Below are 23,012 nucleotides of genomic sequence, written 5' to 3'. Positions count from 1 at the left end.
CGCCCCTTGCTCCCTGGGGGCGTCGGGGCTGCTCGATCCGTTCGCGTTTTGCCCAAGGCTTTCGGCAGTTACAAGAAAATCTTCTGTTAAATTTTCCTTTCCGTTTCCCCGCTGTTTCTTTTGTTTGCTTGCTTTTCGCCTCTTTTAATAGTTTTTTCCCCTTTTAATCTCACGCCCAACCCAAAACATTCTATGTTTCTATGCTTAATGCACAGCTGCTGGGCTTGCATCCTTGATTCAGGAGTCGCGAATAGTGAAAATTAAAAAAAAGTGTATGTCTCTCGCATACCTTGCAGAATTAATACAAAAATCAAGAGAGCCTTGTAAAGAACTTGATCGTTTCTGCTGGCAGTTGGGTACCAGTAAGTCAGGAACTGAAACACCGAAAAGCCAGATTCCACTTTCGCCTTATTTCAGTAAACAGACATAATATTTACTTTCTTTTCTTTTTTAACCGTGCTTGTTTATAAATAAATGCTACTAGTTAAGTAGGAGTAATACACAGTTGGTTAAAAAAATCAATTCTGCAAGCATTCGAAATGATTGAAGCTGCTCAGGTGGATAAAGTAGTGCAGGTGTGTACGTGATTTTGGAGCCCATCTTCTACACATTTACTAGTTTTACAACACTTGGAGAAGGTTTTTAATGGTGTCTGCATGTCACAGTAAAACTTGCTAATGATAATTCAAAGATCAGCAAGCCCTTTTTCATATATGTATACACACACACAAAATAAAGCCAAAAACCTGAGAAAATGAAACATCATCAGCTGGCATTACAAATGCATTTTGATAGTAATTAATTCAAAGCAAAAGGTTGTATGATTGATCATTTTGCTCTTGTAAGAGACCAACATAATCCTTGGGCTTGTATTGAATTTAGTGCAGTGTCCAGGCTGTAGATTTTGCAAAAGAAGTTAAGAGGTAACTGGGTTTGTTTGCGTCATGACTATTTTAAACAAAATCTTGACAGTGTAATGATTAAGCAGTCCTAGATTTTATTGACTTTAATACCATTGCATGTTGCTGATCTCTGGTATGGAACCTGAAATGATTGCAAAATTGTTAGGGGAGAAAAACAGGAGAGCAAGAGAGTGCATGTTATGTTTCATTGTAGAGTTTAGCAATTTTTTTTTTTTTAATATGGTAGTATCTTATTTTTTTTATAATACTTCTACTTTAGGTCCTGTTTTCCACTGATCTTTGAAACAGCATGGGGCAAGGAAATTCTTGTAAATAAGATGTTTCAGTCTAGATTTGAGAATCCTAATCAAGAGACTGTTCCTTTGCTTAAGAATAACTGGATTCCTACTATACAAGCATGGAAGTGGTCTTGCATTATCGACCATATCAGAGAGATCTAATAAAACTGCAGAAATTTGCAGAAGCAGCAGTGAAGGAGTTTCCCATTCGTCAGTTACCAAGATTTACACCCTGGTTTCCAAATGATTTATACAGACTTCCCCTCAAACCAAAAAAGCAGCCACCTGTTATTTCTTGTGAGGAAGCAGAAGAATTGAAACAGCTTTCTACAACTTCAGACTATATTACAGAATCTCCTGATTATGACTGCACAAAAAATCTCCTTGAGTTTCAGTCTAACATGAAACATGGGCAGACCTTAATCCAAGCACAAACTGTTCACAGACCTATTAACTTGGAGAATCAAGGAGAACCACCACCTAATGGAAAACAAAAATTGAAAAGGTCTTGGAGTGTCTCTCTCCCTAGCCCTAAGCTTAAAGAAAAGATTCTTCCTTTATCTCAAGAACTGCAAAATAATTTGGAAAGACTAAAACTGCATGCATTTTATAGAGCAAAGTGGACAATTGAGCAGTCTATTTGTAATAATCAGAATTTGGAGGACATCTGGATAAAATTGAATAGACTCATCAAGCAGAATGAATTGCCATCTTGCAATGCTACTATCCAAAGATCTGTGGGACAGATATGGATTTTCTGTGATATATTATACTGTGAATATGTTAGAAATATTCTTAGAGAAAAGCTAAGCCTTACTGATAAAATGAATTTACTTGTACATAAATTTGGAATTATATTTAGTTTATAATTGTAAGATAGAGTTTCATAATAAAATTGCTGTCTGAAGTACTAGAGTTTTTAAGCAGCTTAGAATACTCAAACTTTAGAACAACTGGTGAATTGACAAGCACAAAAGTACATAATATTACTTTGCTACAGTTTTTGAACGGTAATAATATATTTATTTAACTTCATTTCGTCAGGAGACTTATGAATAGTTCTATTAAGATTAGTAAATTTCTGTTTGGCTTAGTACTGCATTTTGTAGCTTTTCTCTACCTTGGTGGTATACAGGAAAAAAAAATAATAAAAATTCCAGACTGTTATGGCAAGCTGTGTGAGACAATGAAATTTATGCTTTCAATCAAGCTAAGTACATCATCACTGTGCTTCTTTGAAATTAGGAGAAGGAAAAATATTTTAAGTGAGTTGTTAATAATTGTTATAAAGAACTGTAATTTTTCTTGATACTGAGACTTTAAAGATCCAATTATTTAATGAAAATAGTGCATGTGGGTATTTTTATTGAAGGCAAAGTGCTCACATGAAATACAGACTTACTTTCTATTGCATGTATATGCTGTCTTAGTAACTTTAACCATATTTTCCCAGAAATACTAATGAAAGTTTCAGTAATGAACAACTTAGTATTTGCTGGTTTATGACTTTAGTAATAAGATATTTTTTTTTTCCTGATGTTTCTGGTCTTTTGTTTCTAATTATATTGGGGAACAAGAAAGCAGTAACTTCCAGCTATAGGTCAGGAAATTAAGAAACCAGATTTCTATCTGTAAACCCCTATTTATTGTCATTATGGAAGGTCTCTGAGGACTTGTATGTGTTTTGTGGTGATAAAAGGCCGAGTTGAACATGACTTCTTGTCACCTGAAAGAATAAAGTGTTTCAAGGTCATGCTGTCCTTGCTCAATTCAATATTTGGAGGGTCAATAGAGCAGTTAAACTGGGATTGATATGACTAAAAGGGTATGTATTTCTCTTAGGAACCCCTACTAACTACAGATAATTTTGCTGTAGCTGGAGGTCAAGGTCTGTGGAATCTGGAAAAGAGGGAAAAGTAAGTGAAGGGTATTTGTAGATTGTTAGATTATCGCTAACACTGGTCAAATAAAAGTGCACATAAGCATAATGGAGATCCCTCCGTGTAAAAAATATATAAGGTCTCCTTGGACTGTTACTTACATTTTTATTTTGATGACATTCTTTTGCTAGAATAATTGTATTTTATTATAGGCATTGCATATCTTTTTCTAGTTTAAAATTAAGGATATTGCTCAGTTTGGATCATGTTAAGTCTAAACTTTGAATGTAAAGGGGCGAGTCTTATGTTGACATTTAGGGTGTTTGTGACCTATTAACAATGTAAAATGCTGTCTAGAGTAACTGAGGGTCATTATTAGTTTTAAAGCTTGTATAGCCAAGTTATTTCACTGAAATTATTTTTCTGAGCTTAAGGCTAATAGTAGCAAAGTTTCTTTGTGCGTCAGCATTTTTAAAGATATAATGGAGTAGAATGCAGTGTGATTTGAGTTTTATTTAATGTTGTATTTTGTGTCTAGGATCTTAGAAGAAAAGAGATCAGGTCGTCCTGCAAAGATACAACATTTTCTAATATTAATTTAGGAGTCCCATTAAATATGATAGTCTACATATCTTAATTTATTTGTTTTGACTTCATTCCATGATTTGTTTGTTTATTGTCTTCAACATGACTAAACTTGATCTGTAGCTGTTCCTTTAGAAATAGTCAGCAAGTACTAGTTTAAATGGACTTACTGTAGATTTGAATAAAATTAGATAACTGCCAATAATACAGTCCTACTGTATTTATTTAATATACCAACAGGAGAGCTAAACAAACATCTTACTAAACGGAGAGATCGGTGTCACTGTTCAGTGGCAGCTCTCAGCTTTCTGCTGCTTTGGGCTGGCTTGTACGCAAATAATGATACATGCGCCACGAGCACCTTGGCTGGATAACTGTTGTGTAATAAAAAGTGAACACCACATTTGGTTTCTCTACAGAATTATTACAGTCCTGGATAGCACCAAATCCAGACTTTCACTTTGACCTGTTCCAGAATTGCTTAGTTCTTATGCATGTAATTCAGTATTTATATTCTTCTTTTGCATTGTTGAATCTGGTTCTGAATTTACCCTGGTTTGTATATTCTGGGGCTTTTTATTTACCTCATAGTTCTAAGCCTTTAGAGGTCATGGTTTTTGACTTCTAACCATAACAAAGAGAATGTATTATCTTTATTATGTGAAAACTGAGATTTGTTTGTGTTAATGCTAACTTGCATAGGTCTGCTGTACAGTAGTGTAAGTTCTTGTGAACCAACACAGCCCACTATACCCAAGTGTATATCGAAATAATTTGTGTATTTTACACAACTGGAAAGTGAGTGCTGGCCAGATGTTGTACTAAAGTATTAATAAAGATAAAAACACAATACATGTGTCAGTGCAAGGATGTTGATTTTGTTGCAGTCAAGATAAATCCTTTTATTTTATTTTTTAGTTTTAGTTTTCAGAAATTATATGGGTTTATGTTTAAATTTCCAAGAAAAACAAATCAGTAATTTTTACATATTTAGATCAACACCTAAGGTTACAAATGCTCAACTTTGTTTCATGTGAATGCTTTAATGTGCAAAATTAGGTCCATCGGTTTATATGAGTAGGGAAGAATTATTTTAAAAATCAACATCTTAAATCTGTAGTATAGATAAAAATAATGTAATTTTCAGTATTCTGAGTTAAAATAGCCTTTGAAAATACCACCTTCTTGAAGTAGAGGGGTTTTAATAGCAAGATCTCAGTGATTTTGATTTTTGTCAGTATTGATAAAATGTTTTTTTCTAAGTGTGTTCTTGAGGTTTTTGTGATGGTTTTGCTGGTCTGAGTTTAAAGTTTGTGACTAAAGAAAACGTGGTTGTGTAAATAATGTAGACTTCTAGACTTGTAACTCTGTCTTGTGTATGTTTTGGAGATTAGGGTGTAAATGCAATTCCTTATAGCCTGGAGTTTGAACAAGTCCAATACTAGTCATCATGTCCCATTCTAGAGCAACCAGGATCACAGAACAGGCGCTTAGCCTAGGAAAGTCCACAAAAACACCCCCAAAAAACTGGTACACTTCTCTGAAGTTCTCAAAGCACTTAACACTGTAACAGGTATAAGACTTTCAGGACCTAAGATTGAAAGCAGATGTTAGTGCACCAGGGGAATAAAGCAAGAGGGAGTAATGACATCACCAGTGCTCTTGGATCTGAGTTCCAGGGAATTTTTTATATTGAAAAAGGCCAGGTGATCCAAAAAGGTGTTACCTTTTTTCAGGCTAACATTTGGTGGTGATGAGTTTTTTGGTGGAAGGAGAGCAAGACAAAATTATGCTTTAAAAAAAAAAAATTAAAAAATACTTGTTTCATTGACCTATGGTTTATTTTCTGATTTTTGCAGTGATGAGGCTAACCAAACCTACTTTATTCACTAATATTCCTGTGACTTGTGAAGAAAGAGATTTGCCAGGTATGTAATTTCTACTGCCTATTATGTATGTATTACCAGCTTTAAGCAATGTGAATTAGATGTCAGAGGAGTCTTACATCCTCCTGTAGATGGTGATCTGAAACTGCAGTAAATTTTATGTTTGGTAATGGCTATAGGAAAATACCAACATGCACTCTACAACTCTTGACCTACAGCTTTGAAAACTTGGTGATGGTATTGCAAACACATGACCTCAAAGTCTAAGCAATCATCACACAAGATGAAATTCAGTTGTAACAGAGAAATGTGTAATTCTAGAAAGTTTGGTGTTAGTGTCTTTTTTTTTACCTGGAGAAAATGCCCTGCTAATTAGAACAAACACATGAATGATCGAGGGAAAATTATTTTGCAAGAGTCACGTGCTTTTGAATTGTGTTATGCTTGGTGTACAGTCATAAATTGGAAATCCCTGGGTTGTCCCCCAATCATAGTTGCAGTCTAGAAGTCAAGTATAAGAGGCTAAGGAAAGATTCAGGAAAAGAGGGTTTTGTGGAAATACAAAGCAAGCAGAGGAAGAAAAAGTGGGGTTAATTAGTTCTGTTATGTAATCTGCTTTATTTAGTTTAATGTTAATTTGAGCAATGCCTTTGGGATTGTGCTCTTCAGTATGTATACTGAATGATTTATTGGAGACAAGTGCCTGGAAGTAAGTTATAATTTATCGGCAGGCCTATAGATATGTATTTCATCCCTAAAACAGTTGGTTGTAAATTAAGTATGGCTAAAATAAATTACATGTAAATAAGTGGTTAAGTGTCATAACTTAAATGTAGTCAAAGCTTTAGACTTAGCAAATATTTAGATACTAGCAATTTGATATTTCTACAGGTAATCTATTTAACCAGCTCATGAAAGATGATCCATCTATTGTAAAGGGAGCAGAAACTTTGATGCTAGGAGAAATGCTGACTTTGCCTCAAAATTTTGGGTAAGAATTAATTATTTTAACTGTAACATGCAAAGTTTAGGATTCATTTAGTGCTACTGTGTTTATTACTTTTCTTTCTCTTTGAACATCATTGTTATGCAATGAGATGTTAAATTGTTTTAAAATTAATCTGTGGCTTGATATATAATGTGACCTAATATATAAATGTGTGCTGGCTGATGTTCCTTGTCTGTAGCCTGATTCTGAATGTAATAAGGATTGAAAGTTGAAAGAAATTTGCAGCTGTAGGTGAATTTCTAATGTAATGCACATTTCTAATGTAATGTAAACCACATCTTATACTAACAGTTTACTACAGTGATTTTTCGGGGTACTGCAAACCATCTGCTTATTCTTCTGAGATTTTTATCTAGAAAAAGATTGTGATTTATTTGTCTGATCTCTTTTGAAGTTGTTTGTCTTAGAAGGATGACATTTAGAAGTATGGGTGTGAAAATGCCAATGTACGTTTAAGATTTGATCTGGCAAACATGCGTGTGTGTATTTTAATTAGAACTTAAAGGGGTTTCAATGAGATGCTCTGTATTTTTTTTAAATAACTGTTACTAAGCATTTTTTTTTTTTTGAACACAGAAATATATTTCTGGGAGAGACTTTTTCCAGTTACATTAGTGTACACAACGATAGTAATCAAGTTGTCAAGGACATACTGGTGAAGGTATGTGAAGATAAATCTACTTACTGGATTTATAAAGAAAAAAAGTATGTTGAGTATGTTTTCTGACAGTATCTTATATGCTTAATGCTAATATATAGACTTTAGGAAATACATGCCACTTTTTCCAATCCAGAAAATACACCTGGAAATTGGAAACAATAAGACATAAAAATAGAAATGAAATCTTTAAAGATTAAAATGAAAACTAGGATTGTATGAAAAAATGGATATGTTATAAAGCTTCTCTGGAGAATTGGCGTAGTAAAACTTCCACAGCTAAAAAATTGGAGTTATATTCACTTACTTGCACTTTCAATAAGGTCATCAAAGCAAGACTCTGTAAAGCATTCATTTACTTGTATTTTGCTTATATTTCAAATGAGTACTTTTATAGTGCACCTTTTTTTTTTTGCTGAACAAATAATACGCTGAGAATAGAAATTCCAGAAGTCATTGTGGAACTCAGTGTAAAACAGAGAGATATTACAAGCTGTATATTAAAGGACTAGACCGTTTATATTTTAGAACTTGTCTTTAGCTTTGACAAGTATCTCATCTTCTTAACGTATCTTAATTTATAAAATATGTATAAAAGCGTATAGGGTACAAAATGCTTAGTGAAACCTAGTACTTTGTAACATGAGTTATTTTTCTTTAGATTGCTTTAAGCAGCTGCAGTTCTGATGCTTTGTTTTTTCTGACCCCAGGCTGATCTTCAGACAAGTTCCCAGCGCTTGAACCTTTCAGCTTCTAGTGCTGCAGTGGCAGAACTTAAACCTGACTGCTGCATTGATGATGTGATCCATCACGAAGTAAAGGAGATAGGAACACACATGTAAGGTTTTAAATTTTTCTGTGATTAAATGAGCTTAAATGAAACTGCAGCACTTGCATGCTGTTCTGGTGCTGCTTTGATATAGGCACGAAATTTAAAATAATGCAAAATTATTTTTTAAAAAATTGTTTCTTTCAGCTTAGTTTGTGCAGTAAGTTACACTACGCAGACAGGAGAGAAGATGTACTTCAGAAAGTTCTTCAAATTTCAGGTATTGCATGAAGTATTCTACATTTAATAAATGGATGAATCTGGAAAACCCATTTTAAAACATTTGATACTTCAAAAGCTCTTTTACATACTAAAAATCTGTTTGACTCTTAAAACTGGACTGATAAAAACTGGTGTTTCAAACTTCACTTGAACTGATGGTTTCTAATTACCATGCACATAAACATTTCAGAAATTATAAATGTTACATCTTACTATTTTTATTCATTTATTGAGAAAGAAAAATCTACTCTTTAAAAAAAATAGCAGCCAGCTTTATGATTATTTTTGAACAGAACAAGTGTTGTTCATTCTGACTTTGACACACCTATCCTTTGAATTTAGATTGTAAAATTCTGATTCTTCTTTTAGTGTGTGTAACCTTTTTTAAATTGGAACTTAGTGGTTTGATTTTTAAAGGAAACTAAGCAAAGAAGTCTAATGTGTTACATCTGACTAATAGCCAAAAAAGTAATTGATAGAGTTGAAACCTTTTGTTCCACCATACAAGTTTCAAGACTTGAGATTAGAGTAACTGAGGAAAGCAGGAAATTACTGTTATCTGCAGTCTGGTTCTGGCAAGAAGGAGTCTATTTTAGCTGTGTATTTAATGGATGTTTATTTTTTAGAGAAATAGGTTGAGACTTGGATGATTGTGGGCTCTTTCCCATAGCATGGAGGATTAGGTGATGTGCTTTACTGAATATATTTTTAAATACTCTCAGAGAGCGTCTGACAATACAGGAGCATTCTATAATCGAGACCAGTATCTTTTGCAAGTTGCAGGTGATTTCATCTTGCTCTGTTCTGATATTCTGTCTAGATACTTAAGAAAAAAGCATTTTGGTCTTTAGAAGGCTAAATTGCCGTGTGCTACAGGCAAAGACCATCCAAGTGCTGTGAGTACTTGTGGGCCTTGAAATGGCAGGTATTGATTAGTCAAAGATGTTTCCAGACAGTCCTAGGGAAAATCATTCCATACCAATTTTCATGTTACACTCTCCTCTGAACCCAGAAACTCTGCAGGTTTTTTTCATTTTTATTGAAGCTGATTTTAATCTTTGTGTGTTTTGTCTTGCTCTCCTGGTGAAACTGTTTCCCTTTCAATTGCTCCATTCTTTGTCCCCCAGGAGTTCAGTATTCTGTCCCTATGTCCCTTCTAGGCTTTCTCTGATCAGTAACGTACACATCTGCCAGTTTCCAGTTTTCATCTTTGCTCCCTTTCCTACCCTTGTTCTTGCTGGAACCTTTGTTAGTCAATTTGTCTCCTTTAGGTTTGCTTTGGAAACTTATTTGTGCACATTTTTCAGGGGTCTATATGCATATTGTAATTTCTGGGTTTTTTAACTGAATCCAACACAGGCAACTTTAATGTCAGAATAGTTATGGCCACCTATCTGTCAAATTTGTAGCTTTTCCCTCAAAGAATGAAGCGTAGGAGCTTCTCAAAAACTATATATACACTTCAACACCATTCTATAAATACTCTCTGATTCATTACGAGAAAAATACTTCACTGAGCAATTTTTGTTGTTATTTTTTAAATTTGACATGGAGGCACCAGCTAGAAAATCTGAGAAGAAACAAAAAGAAATGTTACAGAAAACTGAACAATGTCTTTACAATGGGAATTGATGGCTGCTAGTGATAGAGGTGCCACCAGCTATTTTATAAAAAAAAAAATATTTCTTTGACAGATTCTTAACTTTCAGTTATGTATTTTAGGATCTTTTAAGTTGAACTGGTGTTACAGTTGGTTTCAAACAGATTCTTTTTCAACCATTATATGTAGTTTAATACTGATCAATAGTGCCTTTTTGTTCCAAAGCTTTCTTGGAGTAATTAACACCATTATGTTTATATGGGGAAGGAATGATCCTTTATAGGGTTTGGTTGTTGTTTGGTTTTAGGGAGGAGGTGTGAACCTCACAGTAATTATATGATTTTTACTGGAATGACACTTGAAATTTACTGCAATTAATGGAAGGACTTTGTTTATCAGAAAGAGCGAGGAAAACATCATCCTACAGGGAAACTACTAAGCAGCTCACTGAAACAGAATATTTGGCAGAAAAAGCCCACTCAACCAACAAACACCTAAATTAAAACTTTGAGGTTTTTTGACTAGAAAGATATAATTATCATTACTTGAAAGATTTTAACATTATGTATGTTATAATGCAAAAATCTCTGTGAAGACTACTTTTTAATCTTGAATTCTTCAGGGCTAAAATATTTGTTCACAATTTGGAACTTTAGGGGTCTCTCAGGATGCAGTATACTTCTATGTAAACAAAAGAAAAGTTGCCTTGTGTGAAGGGAAATAATGTGTTCAGCAAAATAACTTAGATTTGTTTCCTTACAAGTATAATACAAGATTGTATCTGTCAGCTACATCAGTGTTAATATTTGAATGTGTTAACTGTAATGGCTTTATACACAGAATTCAAGCACTTAAGAATGAACAGTGTATCACCTTTTATATCATCAAATTGTTTTCTCTTGCTGATTTATTCTCATGCCATAAAAACGATTTATTGGCTTTTTAATTTCTTGTAACAAGTTGCATTTTCAAGAAGGAAGTGAAGCCTAGTAATGGCTTGTTGCTTAAGCTAATCTCATGAGTAGTTCTCTATTTAGTTTATTTTTAGAGCAGCCCTCAGCAACTTTTGTCTGCTGCAGAACACTGAAGGACTTGTAAATATTACATGGTTCTTGCTCACTCTTGAAAGCAAATGCAGACCACTTCAGGATACAAGATGGATGTAATTTTGTTTTAAAGACATAGATCTACTTAATGCACTGGATTTGTCTGGTTTTGTGAGAGGCCAGTGCTTAGATGCTGGAAGTACTTGTTTTCAATTTGAGAAAACTGCTTAGTAGCAAAGCAGTCAAGTGTGCAAATAAGCAGCAGCAAACGTATACTCTGAATTATGGGGTTTTAGCCAAGTTGATTGTATTGTATATTCCATTATGCACCTGTTCTGTGTAAGATCAAAAAGGAAAATAGCACTTTAGTAAAGATCCTAGCACTTATAAACAGTTTATGCTGAAGTGCTCTGGGAAACCAATTGCCAATCTGCCTTTTTTCCATTTCATTCAGGTTCTTAAACCACTAGATGTGAAAACCAAATTCTACAACGCTGAGGTAAGTAAGAGCTCCGTGTATTTTACTTTGTTGTGCTGGGTTTACTTCACATTAGGTATTTAGATTAAATTCAAAGAACTTCTTAAGTACACAGACTTCTGAGAAAGATGATCAGTTCTAAAGGGGAAAAAATAGGTGATGGGTTTATATCATTTAGTTTAAAAATAGATATACTTTTGATGAAGGGGAGGAAGAGATGGTAACCAAGGCAGACATGTCAGGACCTTAATACAGTTGACAGGCAATTTTGCATATTTTCCACTTTCCCATGAGCTCAAATACTTTCAGTTAATGCTTGTATATTTAGGTGATAGAGTACTTAACTGTAAAGGAGATTAATTGTTCACAAAGCAGATAATAATTTACCAGATTGGGAAAATGTAAATTTAAAATTCCTCAATGTAAATATGACCCCTCTGTTCAATAATTTAATTTTTAGGTTTCTGGCAGTTATACACAGTGCTTCAAAACTAAATGACCTGATACGTGCCTTGTATATTTATTTGGACATACTTAGGAATCTGTCTTTGGCTATTTATGAGAAGAATTTTAGCTGAAGGTGGCACAGTGTGGAAACTCTTACAAATTACATACGGCATTCTTTTAATTTGTAGACATACCCTGTGAATATGTGTATTATATAGGTCTGTCATAGGGTATAATCTTCCACAATATCTCATTGCACAGGAAGTTAAAACATTTGTTTCCATCATTATCACTTCCCTGCTTTGTGATAGTGAGCAAGTCATTTTGTGAGCATTGTATTCTGTACTGTTTATGTGAAGTTCAGAATGATACTTGCAAAGTACTTTGAGAGCTTCCATTATGAGTATTAAACTTCTTCCATAACCCCTGAAATATGGTCAACTATTTATGCTGCTAGTCATTTGGTTGAAAAGCTTCATTAGTATTCTTAAACTGTTTGAAATAGTTCAAAAGATAGCGTGAAAGTTGGAGGTGTTGTGTGTTAGAGTGAATAGTACATGGGAGAAAAAAGACTAAGGTGTCAGTAAGAGGAGAAGGAAATACATGGAATTTTGGCAATTTGAAAAATAACTTGTGTTAAGCTATGTAGAAAATATTTTGCTCTCCTGTTTGTTCTTATCTAAGCAGATGTATGTGCTATGAATTTGTATCTAGAAAAGCAGAGAGTCTCCAAATCTATTTTTCTAATTATTTATCTCCATCATAGTCACACCTGGGGTTTATCATGCAAGATTATGGTTATAGCACTGTGAAAGGTATATTTCTTTCCCTTCCTGACAGTATCAATAGAGAAAACAGAAGGGAGAAATAACAGATAAGAATTTGTGCTCTGCAGATGAGGATTCCAGATGCAAAGATATGTCTTGTTCAGAGTTGTGCAGGAAACTTTCCATAAAGATTTTCTCTCTGCTGTGAATGACTAGCATGTAAATTGAGACATTTAATATTTAGCACATAATTTATTTAGAGGGAGGATAAATCAAGGCATAGGTCATAAGTGATTTAAATATCATAGTTCAGAGGAAAAGAGGAAAACATTTTCCTAATCATATCTTGGTACATATATTGAGTTCAGGCTTCAATCCTTAGGCTGACCAGGTGTGAGATACCTGAGTAGGGTCAGAACATAGGCACATATCACTGGTCAAGTGCTTTATAGAACTGGTGTTATCTGTAAATGGGAATGTCTGAAAAAGTCTCCTCCTGTGATTTAAGAACAAAAATAATCCTAAGAAACTACGTAATTCCTCAGGGAACAAAATAAAAGTCCATTTTGTGTGTGGATTACATTATTGTTTCAGATAGAAAATATGCGGTAGGGGAAAGAGGGACAAATATCTTAAATGTTGCTCTCTATACTTCACATGTAAATTTTGTGTTGTGCTGAAACACTTTGTAACGAATCAAAATAAAAACCTCTTTAAGGTAAATTCAGGGCAAACTGTTGGTATTGGTCAAAAGTATTCTTTTCTTACAAAATTGTTTTACTGACTGGCCTTGATACAGGACTTAGCAAACTTCATTCCTCAATTAGCCACCAATTCCTCATGATAAAGAGCTATGAGAAGCTTTGGTGTCTGAGCTGGTGTTTGTAGTTTTTTGGTTTTGGCTCCCCTTCCACACTCCCTATCCCTGTAAAGGTTTTAAAAGGCTCCTTTGATGCCTTTTGTTCTTCCTGTTCAGGAATTTATGCAACTCTTGTTACCACAGTATCCATATGATTGATTGAAAAAAAACTTTCTTAGATTTTGGATGATACTAGCTGAGCAATTTTAATTTGCCTAGCAAACTGATATAGTACCATTCATATTTCATTTCTGAAAGTGTATAAAGTGCTGCTATGTATAAATAAATAAAATAAAATAAAACTTTAAAACCTAGAAATAAGTCTTTGGTTAGATGTTGCATGTGATACTACATTGCTGTCAAAGCACCAAGACCTTCATCGAGAATATTAAGAAAGACTGTTATCCTTGGGAGCAGGGGATTAAAAAAAAATTGGTATGTGTCAGTTATTAGTTAACTAAAGGTCTTTAAAGGTTGACTAACCGGTTAAACTGTTACCATTAATATTACAGATGTGATGGTATCTGTTCAGAAAGTCTGTCACTAAAACTATTTTCTACTAGAATTTATAATCCATAATTTCATTTTTTTCTAAGACAAGGAATGACGCTGAACCTTAATTTTCTTGCTTGTTGCTCATATTGCAGTAGCATCCAAATCAAGTTGATCGCTGAAATTCGTGCATAGAACGCATGCCCTGTCGCCCTAACCTGCTGCAGTCCTGAGATTGAATTACCTGCCCCAGTCTATAGAAAGTCTCTCACTGACTTTGGCGTGCCTTGGAAAAGGCTCTGTAAAAGGTTCTGTTTCTGCAAACATGCATAGGGACACAAATTTGCAGACACTTAAGAAAACAAAGTTTGCAATTGAAGTTGGGTTTTTGGAATGATGGATATTCAAAAAAGTTTTTCCTGATTATGTTATGCCAAATTTTGTTACAAGCTGCAGTATTGTAGCTTTGCTAGAACACATTACCACATTATTTTTATTTTGAGACCTTACATATGTGGATACTTCAAATTATCTGTAAAATGACAAGGACTGTTTTCCCATTTCATATACAACCCATTGCATGGATTTAAGTTCAGGACAAACTTTAAACTTGCTCAAAACCTAACTTTTGGGGGGGACAGTTTGTGATTTACATGACTTAGGTTCTACTTTGGATTGGTTCTGAAGCAAAGCTAGTAAACCATGTAACCACACTAGCTATAACTTATTAGAAATGTAGTTGTCATCTTTGTTTGCATCCATTTTTATTTACGTTTCTGTCTTACTAATGCTATCTTGTTTAGATGGTGCAAAAAAATGCAGAAATGCATTTTGTTTGAAAGTTACCCTCCTTTTTCTTTAACATTTAACCCTAATTTCTCTAATGTGTTCTTTTTTTATTTTCCCATTAGAGTGACCTCAGTTCTGTGGTAATTTTTATTTATTTTTTTATAAATATGTATGCTTTTTTAATTGCCTATCTGTCTCTGTGCTTGTTGCCATTCTTTTAAAAACATAATGGAAAAGCAATGTTTGTTCTGCATATCATGAACTGATGTTTTCTCATCTTTATATGTGCAGCTAATCAAGTAAATAGTTAGCTCTTTCTTTACTACCCATTGTTGAAACTAAAAGTCGATTATTACAGACTCTTGCTTGTGGGGGTCCTCCTGTAAAACACCTCACCAAAATTTGCCTAGATTCATTATCTGAAAACGGAAGTTAATCCCTTCTAAAATTTTCCTGCTTTTGACCTGTAGAAATGTAGGTTCTGCTGCAGCACTGCTTGTGTAAGCTGTGACAGAACTTTTCACGTCTGGCTGGTGGAGACAGTGGGTTTGAGGAGAGAGCACTTGGATGTTCTTCCTTCCTTTCGCTAGCTGGAACTGCACTTTCCAACTTCTAACTGCATGTAACAGTTGATGAGTTAGTGTGGTAACTTTTGCAGTCTGATTTCACTTTAAGGTGTGCCTTGTGTGAAAATAAACTGCAGTCTTCGGAACTACTAAAGGATTTTTATTTTTTTTTTAAACGGCGTGATATTAAATCAACTTAGGAATAACACAAAACTAACTTGCTTTTTCATTATGCTGCTGCTTGGGTTTTTTTCCCTTTCAAATTAGCTTTTTCTAAGTTTCTGCCTATGGTTGCTGCATTGAAAACACTAAAATTTGGCTAAAAGGACACTTTGAGCAATGGATTTATGGGATATAAACTATCAATTTAAGTGACAGTCAGGTGGTAGTAGTAATGATTACTGAGAGCCATGTTTTAGTTGAGGTTATTTACAGCTCCTGGAAGTGAGGTCTGTAGCCCATGGAGCTTGCACAGTTTTTATTACTGTATATATATTATAATCTGGTTTGTGTTTACCATGTTTAAAGGCATAACAAATAACTCTAGTACCATTCTATATTTTTCTTTCTAACATAGTGCCCTTGGAGACTAAAAATATTTTGTCTGTTCTGTCCCATTTTTATTTTGTGATTTACAAGCAGGACTTCATTTGTGTAATGAAGTAATTTATTTGCACTGATCAAAAAGAAACCGTAAGCTTCCTTCCACCTTCCCCATAAAATTACTTATTTTTTAAATTTATCATAACAAAATACCTAAACTGCTTCATACTGAATTTGCAGAATAGAGTATTTCATTTGGAAGGGACCTACAACAATAATCTAGTGCAAGTGCCTGAATCAATAACTCTTGTAAATGCAGATTTGGTACTCCCCCCCTCCCCCTGGCTTTTTTTTTTTTTTAATTGACATGTCTTTTTGTTTTGTTTTTCACTTCTGCAGGGGCTCTTATCTCTGGTAGACTGAGCCTTCTGCAATTATTCTGTCCTGAGATTTTAGACCTGCAAAGTGACATCACTGGTCTGCAATTCCACAGAAGCAGTGAGGCAAAACCACCTCTAGTTCCATGTTTTTTTCAGTTTCTGAAGTTTAACAGTTCGTAGCTTTCATTCCTGTACCAGAATTGGTCCTTAGATACCATATCATTTAACAGATATGTCTTACAGAATGTTTTGAAGGTAGAGCACCAGTTAAATTGTTGGATGTGTATAATATTGGTAACCATTGGCATGATGCAGCTAAGTGAGAGAGGGGGCTGGTTTTTGCTTTTTAGCCAGTACATCAATGTTTCACAATCATAATAAAATCTCAGAGCATGTACCTGAACTTCACTTAAACACACACACTTATTTTAATTTTTTTATACAGCTTGATGCACTAGTAATCTGGCATGGCATGTCGTTGTGCGGCGCAATTCCTTACCATTTATTCTTTTTTTTTTTTTCTTTTTTAATAATATGGATTAAAACTTGAGTTGCTGTTGAGTTGATGAAAGTCTTGGGAAGTAGTGATCTGATGCATTACAAATAAGCAATAGCTAGAACATGGCAAAATTATCCCACATCCATTGTTTATCAAGATACCCGTTGACTAACACTTTTGCTCCTGTTGTTACTGGGATTAAGGTTTTTTTTTTCTTGCATTAATTAATTTGATTTGCAGGCATGAACTAAACACATGTGACTTTATTTTTTTTTTTTTTTAACAATAGGACTGTCTTCTCTTTTTAATAACACTAATCACGTTTTCATGAACTTGCACCTTTGTTTTTTTTCAGACTGATGAAGTGTTTCTGGAAGCTCAGATTCAGAATATCACTACCTCTCCAATGTTTATGGAGAAGGTTTCTTTAGAGCCATCTATGATGTACAAAGTTGCAGAACTGAACGCAGTTGACACAGCAGGGGAGAGGTACGTTCGGATTCAGGATACTTGACTGTGAAACTCTGTGTTATGGTTTCATGAGAAGCATTACAGTTAGTGAGTTGTCTGTAATGGAAGGATTGTACTTCTTTGCTTCATTAAAAAGATCAAATTCATGTTACGTATTCAGCTGGAAAAGCTGTTAGTTTTCTTTTTATAGAAACTATTTTTAAAACTTTGTAGTTCTATCTAGTAGAGAAATGCTCGGCTTAATCCTCAAATAATTGGTAACATGGGTGACATGGTAACATGCAAACATACTACTTTTTCAGTATCTCCTATGTAAAATTTAGCCCACATCTGCCTCTGACTTGATCTGCCTGTGCGTATTTAGCCTTAGAGGACCCATCTGACTTGTCCTTGCTTCCTTCTAGTAGACTGGTAACTGTTTTCAATTGTTTTAATCAAGATCTAACAAGGCAGCAGTCAAGGTGAATCAGTGGGACACCCTTATAGGATCTTAGAATGTAAAAATTTGCCATGCTGAAATAAATTAAGTGTCATTTAGTGTCAGTTAGTAAAATACCAAACACCAGAAGAATTTTCTACTGAGTTCAGTAAACTGTTGTGGATACAAAAGCTTGTGATATCTGGGTAGAAGTTAACTTTGGCTGTTTGTGTTCTGCAGTTGCTTGGGTTTATGGAGGAGGTGATGTTTGGGTGCTTCTGTAGTGGGGGCTGGAGTGAAAATTCTTTTTTCTCCTTGCCTGTTGAAGGGTTCACCTGCAGCGCAGTGGAGCATTGTTCTTACAGAGTGTTTGCATCTGCTGTAATGGTTCTTGTCCTGAATGGGAATCTTAGCCTCATGACCCTGAGATTTACTGGGAGGGAACCAAATAGCAGCAGTAAAATTACCAGCATTTTTTAAATGCTAAGATGCCAGATAGTAACCTATAGTGTAGCAAAGCAGATTTCCAACTCAGTTCTCTCTGGCTCAGATGAATAATTTTTTTGCTCCTTGGTCCTTGAAGCTCCATAATTCTAGAGTTGTTTTGTGTTGTGAAAACACAAAAAAAAGTCTGTGTTTTCCCATGAATAAAATACACACAGAGTAAGACTGGTGAGGGATGGGGAGAAAAAAGGTTGGGTTCTTAAGTCTTCCTGAAAAGAACTGTTTAAATTAAGACCCAATTTTTTTTTTTTCTTTTAGTGAGTCTACTTTTGGCTCAAGGACTTACTTACAACCTATGGATACACGTCAGTACTTATACTGCCTAAAACCAAAGCAAGAATTTGCAGAGAAAGCTGGAGTAATAAAAGGTGTGACAGTGATTGGTAAACTAGACATTGTATGGAAAACTAATCTGGGTGAACGTGGAAGGCTGCAAACTAGCCAGCTTCAGAGAATGGTAAGTTTAACTTAAGCAGTTTAATTTAGCATCCATTTTTAAGGCACCTCAGTGAACAATTTAGTAATGACTTGAAGGAAAAGTTCAAGCTGCTTACCTTCTGGACTTCATTTTGAATTCACGTCTCTATACGTATTTGAGAAAGTGATATAATATATTTGGTCAGTGAAGTGTGGATAAAACACTATTCTGAGGAACTGTAGCTGAACAAAAGCATTCTTGTTCTTTTTGGTCATGTGAATGGCAACATTTTTTGTTTTCTTGAAGATTGGTTTTCTGGCACATAACATGCCTCTTCCTTTTTTTGACAGCACTGAACAACATAACTTAATAGATTGTGCACTTGAATTGCCAGAATCAAGCAACCTATACAGCAAAATACATTAGTTAGAGTAAAATTAACTTCTTGGATGCCATTTGGTGAAAAACTGAAAAGCACTGACAAAAGAACTCCTTCAAGTATGCTCTTGACAGACAAGTCTGCTCCCTAATTCATGCAGACATTTTAGCTTCAAGTAACAGTTTTTATGCATAGAATAATACTATTTGTCTTTCACATCCACATTTCTGATTGAATCTATTCTATTCTGGTTGATTTAGAAACTGCTCATGAATTTTAAGTTGTAATTACTAGCTTGCCTAAGTCAGCTGCACAGCCTGTCTACTCTAATACCTAAACCTGACTTGCAGCTTTTGAATTGAGGATAGTGTAATATGGAAGAGAAGTAAAAAAGCTTTGACAATTGAATCTTAATTGGAGTTTACAAAGATTGTAATTGGGTTCCTGCCTCTCCATTCCCATCTTCTAGTAAATTGAGTTTTTTTTAGGGAAATCACAGTGACTTGGAACTAGGCAAGCAGACTTGGATCCTGGAAATTCACAGCTAAGTCACTAAAACTTCTCTTTTTTTTTAATTGAGGTGTTAAGTATCTGTATGACCCCATCATATCAGAAACTTGCCCTTTTTTTCTAAACTTAGTTTCTCCTTTTACTTTGAAACTTGTCGTTTGCTTTTTAACTAATAAACTGTATCATTTTCAACTGACCTTTCCTATAATTTCTCTTTAAAGACAGATTTCCTTCCTGCCCCCACATGCCCCCCCCGCCCAATCAGTATTCTGTCACTCTGCATCCGTTCTTGTTGAAGCTTTGAGAATTGCACTTAGAACACGGTGGTGATTAACACACACCTCCACACTCCAGGATTAGTTTTAGTCATCCAATCATTGTTTTGTGCTAGTGATTAATAGAGGAGCATGAGCTATTTTGTGTGCTTGAGCAACATCTGTGTCTGGAAAAGCAGCAAATGGGGTTTTTGTCGTTTGTTTCCCCCCCCCCCTTTGAGCTGCAGTGCAGCTCCCTCTTGTCTTCTCATCTTTTAAGTGCTATCAGTGTTTCATTTCTAGGCTACTTTCACCTTCCATCATTTTCCTCCTAATCCATTTACTAGCCCTATAATCATTGTTTCCTCTACAAACACAGAATTTGTGCACTGTCATTGTTTTGCTTCAGATCAGGAACGCACTTTTGAAACAAGCAATCCCAGATCACCCCCACATACCATAATTCGGGGTTTGGGGTTTTTTTTTGTGGTCTTGGAATTCACAACGACATTCTTTTTGGGCAACATTAACCCAGACAGATGCATGTCCACAGTATCCTAAGGGTGCTCCATCTGTTCACTGGCATTCAATCCAGGACTAGACTAGAATGAGTCCAAAGTTAAAGAACATTATTCTTGAATAGCACAAGCAAGGGATTATCTAGTTGATTCCATACTCGGAGCAACGATCTCATTTTCGGATGAAAACTGCATTCCTCCTTTTGGTGTTACTGTAAGGCCTTTACCTCTAGCTATCAGTTCTTGCAGGTATCTCATTAAGGCCAGCAGGTGTGTACTGGTTTAGGCCTTCTCATCTGCTCTGATTCTGTCTTGATTTGGTCAATTGCTGCTGAGTTTATTCTATAAAATACTACTTTCATTGTTGGTTTTTTTTTTCTTAATGTAACTCTCTGAAAAGAAGAATCTAATGTTATAGCAAACAACCTGTTGTTTAGGGAACTGGATATAATTTTTCCAGTAGATTCCTTCATGTCCCCTAATACAGCTGAAAACGTGACATTTTCCAGTGCTGGGTAATTACTTCTCTTTCCTGCAAGGTTCCAAACTCAGGTTGCTCGACTGGTCTGAAGTCCCCATCAGTTTGACATCCCTTTGCTCACTCTAATGTCCAGTTTAATACGCTTTCTAAAATGCCATCCGTCTTCAGTCTGTAATGAACTGCATGTAACTAAAACCTGTTCCCAAGCGGTCAGTCACTGGCTTTCTGGACATCTTTGGGAAACTCTTTTAATCAAGCTGTAAATGCAACTCTTACTACAGCATCCTTCTATCAATCAGCAGAATTAGAACGTGAGTCACAACTAAGCCTTGTCAGGCAGGGCAAATTTTTCCCTTTTTTTTTCCTTATGATCTGTCGTTTGTGGGGATTGAAAATATAAAGCTTTTTATCTGTGGGTTACCATCTTGAATCAGCCATGGTTGGTAGCAACTAGGATATTTATTGCAGGTTTGTTAGTAGACCATATGACATGTGTTTGGCTCTTGACAGAATTGGACAGTTGACAAGTGTTCACATCATGTGGCTTTCTAACTGGTGGCAATTAACTATTTTGGCAGAGGCTTGGAGGACTGAAATGGCAAGGAGGATGAACAATCTTAGGGCAGATTTAGAGTAGATATAAGTTAGGAATTTTTTACAGTGGGGGTAGTGAAACACTGGAACGGGTTGCCCAGAGAGGTAGTGGAGGCCCCATCCCTGGAAACATTCAAGGCCAGGCTGGACAGGGCTCTGAGCAACCTGATCTGGTTAGCAGTGTCCCTGCTGACTGCAGGGGGGAGTTGGACCAGGTGACCTCTAAAGGTGCCTTCCAACCCAAAACATTCTATGATTCTATGGTTTCTTAGGATGTGGAATAGTGGTGTGTTTATCAGGAAAACTATACTTACATTACGTTACCTGTCTTAGAGGAGGTCTTAGAATGAAGCTGATCTGTTCAGGAACTGTATTTGAGTATTCAAACTTGGAAGGATGTGAACTATCCAAAAAACTTAGTAATAAAGATCATCCTTGTCTAATGAATAGTTAAACCTATCAAGGTGGTGGTCATCACTAGTGGATGGAATGCTGCTATGGTTTGGGTACAAAACAAAATTCCTTTTATTCCAAACTTGTTGCCGTAAATGAAAAATTGAGCAGTAAAAACTTTGGCTTTACTATCAGCATCTGAGAATATATGTTCTTGTACCTTCTCAGGCTCCTGGTTATGGTGATGTAAGGCTTTCTTTGGAGACAATACCAGACACCGTAAATTTGGAAGAACCTTTTAACATTACATGTAAAATAACAAATTGCAGGTAATGATGTCATGTGATTCTTACGCTTTTTCCTTGTGGCTGTCTTTGTTTCATTTTTTCAATATTTTCTCCTGAAACAACTCAAACCTGGTCTTTCCTATGAGTTATGGCTGTTGAAGGGTACTGAGGCACCCATCTGCTGACCTGACAGGGAGTCACGAGAGGTATGCTGCCTTCCGGGAGCTAAGGTTCGAGACATGGCCGTGAGGGTGCCACAACTCATCAGGAGAACAGACTACTATCCACTACTACTATTTCATGTAGGCACAAACGATACAGAAAGCAGAAACCGGGGTAAAATCAAGGAAGACTTTCGAGCCCTGGAGGTACAAGTGAAAAACATTGGGGACCAGGTTATCTTTTCTTCCATTTACCAGTTAGAGGGAAGAGGGTGGCCAGAAATAGGTGCATAATGTTCATCAACTTATTGCTACGTGGCTGGTGCCAACGTGAGGGTTTTGGCTTCTGTGACAATGGGGCATTCTTCGACGACTACAACCTGTTAGGGAGGGATGGGGTCCACCTCTCTAGGCGAGGCAGGGGAATCCTAGGCAGTAGGTTGGCTGACTTGGTACGGTGGGCTTTAAACCAAAGGACTTGGGGGGTGGGGTGCACAGTCAGGACACTCAGGCAGTTGCATCCGATGGGGGAACAAGTGTGTCCATTCAGAGCAGCAATAAATGTGCCATAGCTGCCTCCCAGCTTAAGAACGAGAAGACCAACTGCCTTAAAGGTGGGCTTGGCAGTGGCAGATCCTTTTTCATCCCTCCAGGGAAACCTAGGTGCTCAATTCCCTCACTGAAATGCTTCTACACCAGTGCACGCAGCATGGGGAATAAGCAGGAAGAGCTAGAGTTTTGTATGTGGTCGCAGGGCCATGATCTCATTGCAGTTACAGAGACATGGTGGGATAACACACATGACTGGAACGCTGCCATCAATGGCTATGTACTTTTCAGGAAAGACAGGCCTACGAGGCGAGGCGGTGGAGTTGCTCTTTATGTAAA

General features: G+C 35.8%; 2 protein-coding genes across 10 annotated transcripts in view; both read left to right on the top strand.

Annotated features, from left to right (window-relative positions):
- Positions 1-31: 31 nt before the first annotated feature.
- SHLD3 (shieldin complex subunit 3) lies at positions 32-2,092 on the top strand. 2 transcript variants are annotated; one of them, XM_035902254.1, is made up of 2 exons: positions 32-362; positions 1,183-2,092. In XM_035902254.1, exon 2 carries the CDS (start codon positions 1,321-1,323, stop codon positions 2,068-2,070), a length of 750 nt encoding a protein of 249 aa, XP_035758147.1. In that variant the 5' UTR covers positions 32-362; positions 1,183-1,320; the 3' UTR covers positions 2,071-2,092. The 2 variants fall into 2 exon arrangements, with proteins under 2 accessions (XP_035758147.1, XP_035758146.1); XM_035902253.1 differs by having other exon boundaries at positions 32-416.
- A 135-nt stretch (positions 2,093-2,227) lies between these two features.
- TRAPPC13 (trafficking protein particle complex 13) overlaps positions 2,228-23,012 on the top strand; it is a 26,465-nt gene continuing 5,680 nt past the window's right edge. For 5 of the 8 annotated variants that reach the window (XR_004843033.1, XR_004843034.1, XM_035902249.1 and 2 more), the window contains exons 1-11: positions 2,228-2,466; positions 5,526-5,594; positions 6,444-6,543; positions 7,138-7,222; positions 7,930-8,057; positions 8,196-8,268; positions 11,371-11,415; positions 14,871-14,888; positions 17,092-17,225; positions 18,388-18,586; positions 21,905-22,005. Coding sequence is in view for 6 of the 8 variants with exons in the window: in XM_035902249.1 (XP_035758142.1) it covers positions 2,253-2,466; positions 5,526-5,594; positions 6,444-6,543; positions 7,138-7,222; positions 7,930-8,057; positions 8,196-8,268; positions 11,371-11,415; positions 14,871-14,888; positions 17,092-17,225; positions 18,388-18,586; positions 21,905-22,005 (1,166 nt within the window). In the remaining 2 variants the exon portion in view is untranslated. Of the gene's footprint in view, positions 2,467-3,045; positions 3,118-5,525; positions 5,595-6,443; positions 6,544-7,137; positions 7,223-7,929; positions 8,058-8,195; positions 8,269-11,370; positions 11,416-14,870; positions 14,889-17,091; positions 17,226-18,387; positions 18,587-21,904; positions 22,006-23,012 lie in introns of those variants that run through there. The other 3 variants (XM_035902250.1, XM_009646877.2, XM_035902251.1) reach the window with 2 other exon arrangements.

This window comes from Egretta garzetta, unplaced genomic scaffold (genome assembly GCF_000687185.1).
Source record: "Egretta garzetta isolate BGI_Z169 unplaced genomic scaffold, ASM68718v1 scaffold439, whole genome shotgun sequence".
Lineage (NCBI taxonomy): Eukaryota > Metazoa > Chordata > Aves > Pelecaniformes > Ardeidae > Egretta > Egretta garzetta.
This window is presented reverse-complemented; position numbering and strand designations above follow the sequence as displayed.

Excerpts from the sequence above, each read along its gene's own strand:
- SHLD3 (XM_035902254.1), top strand. The coding sequence starts at position 1,321 with ATGGAAGTGGTCTTGCATTATCGACCATATCAGAGAGATCTAATAAAA.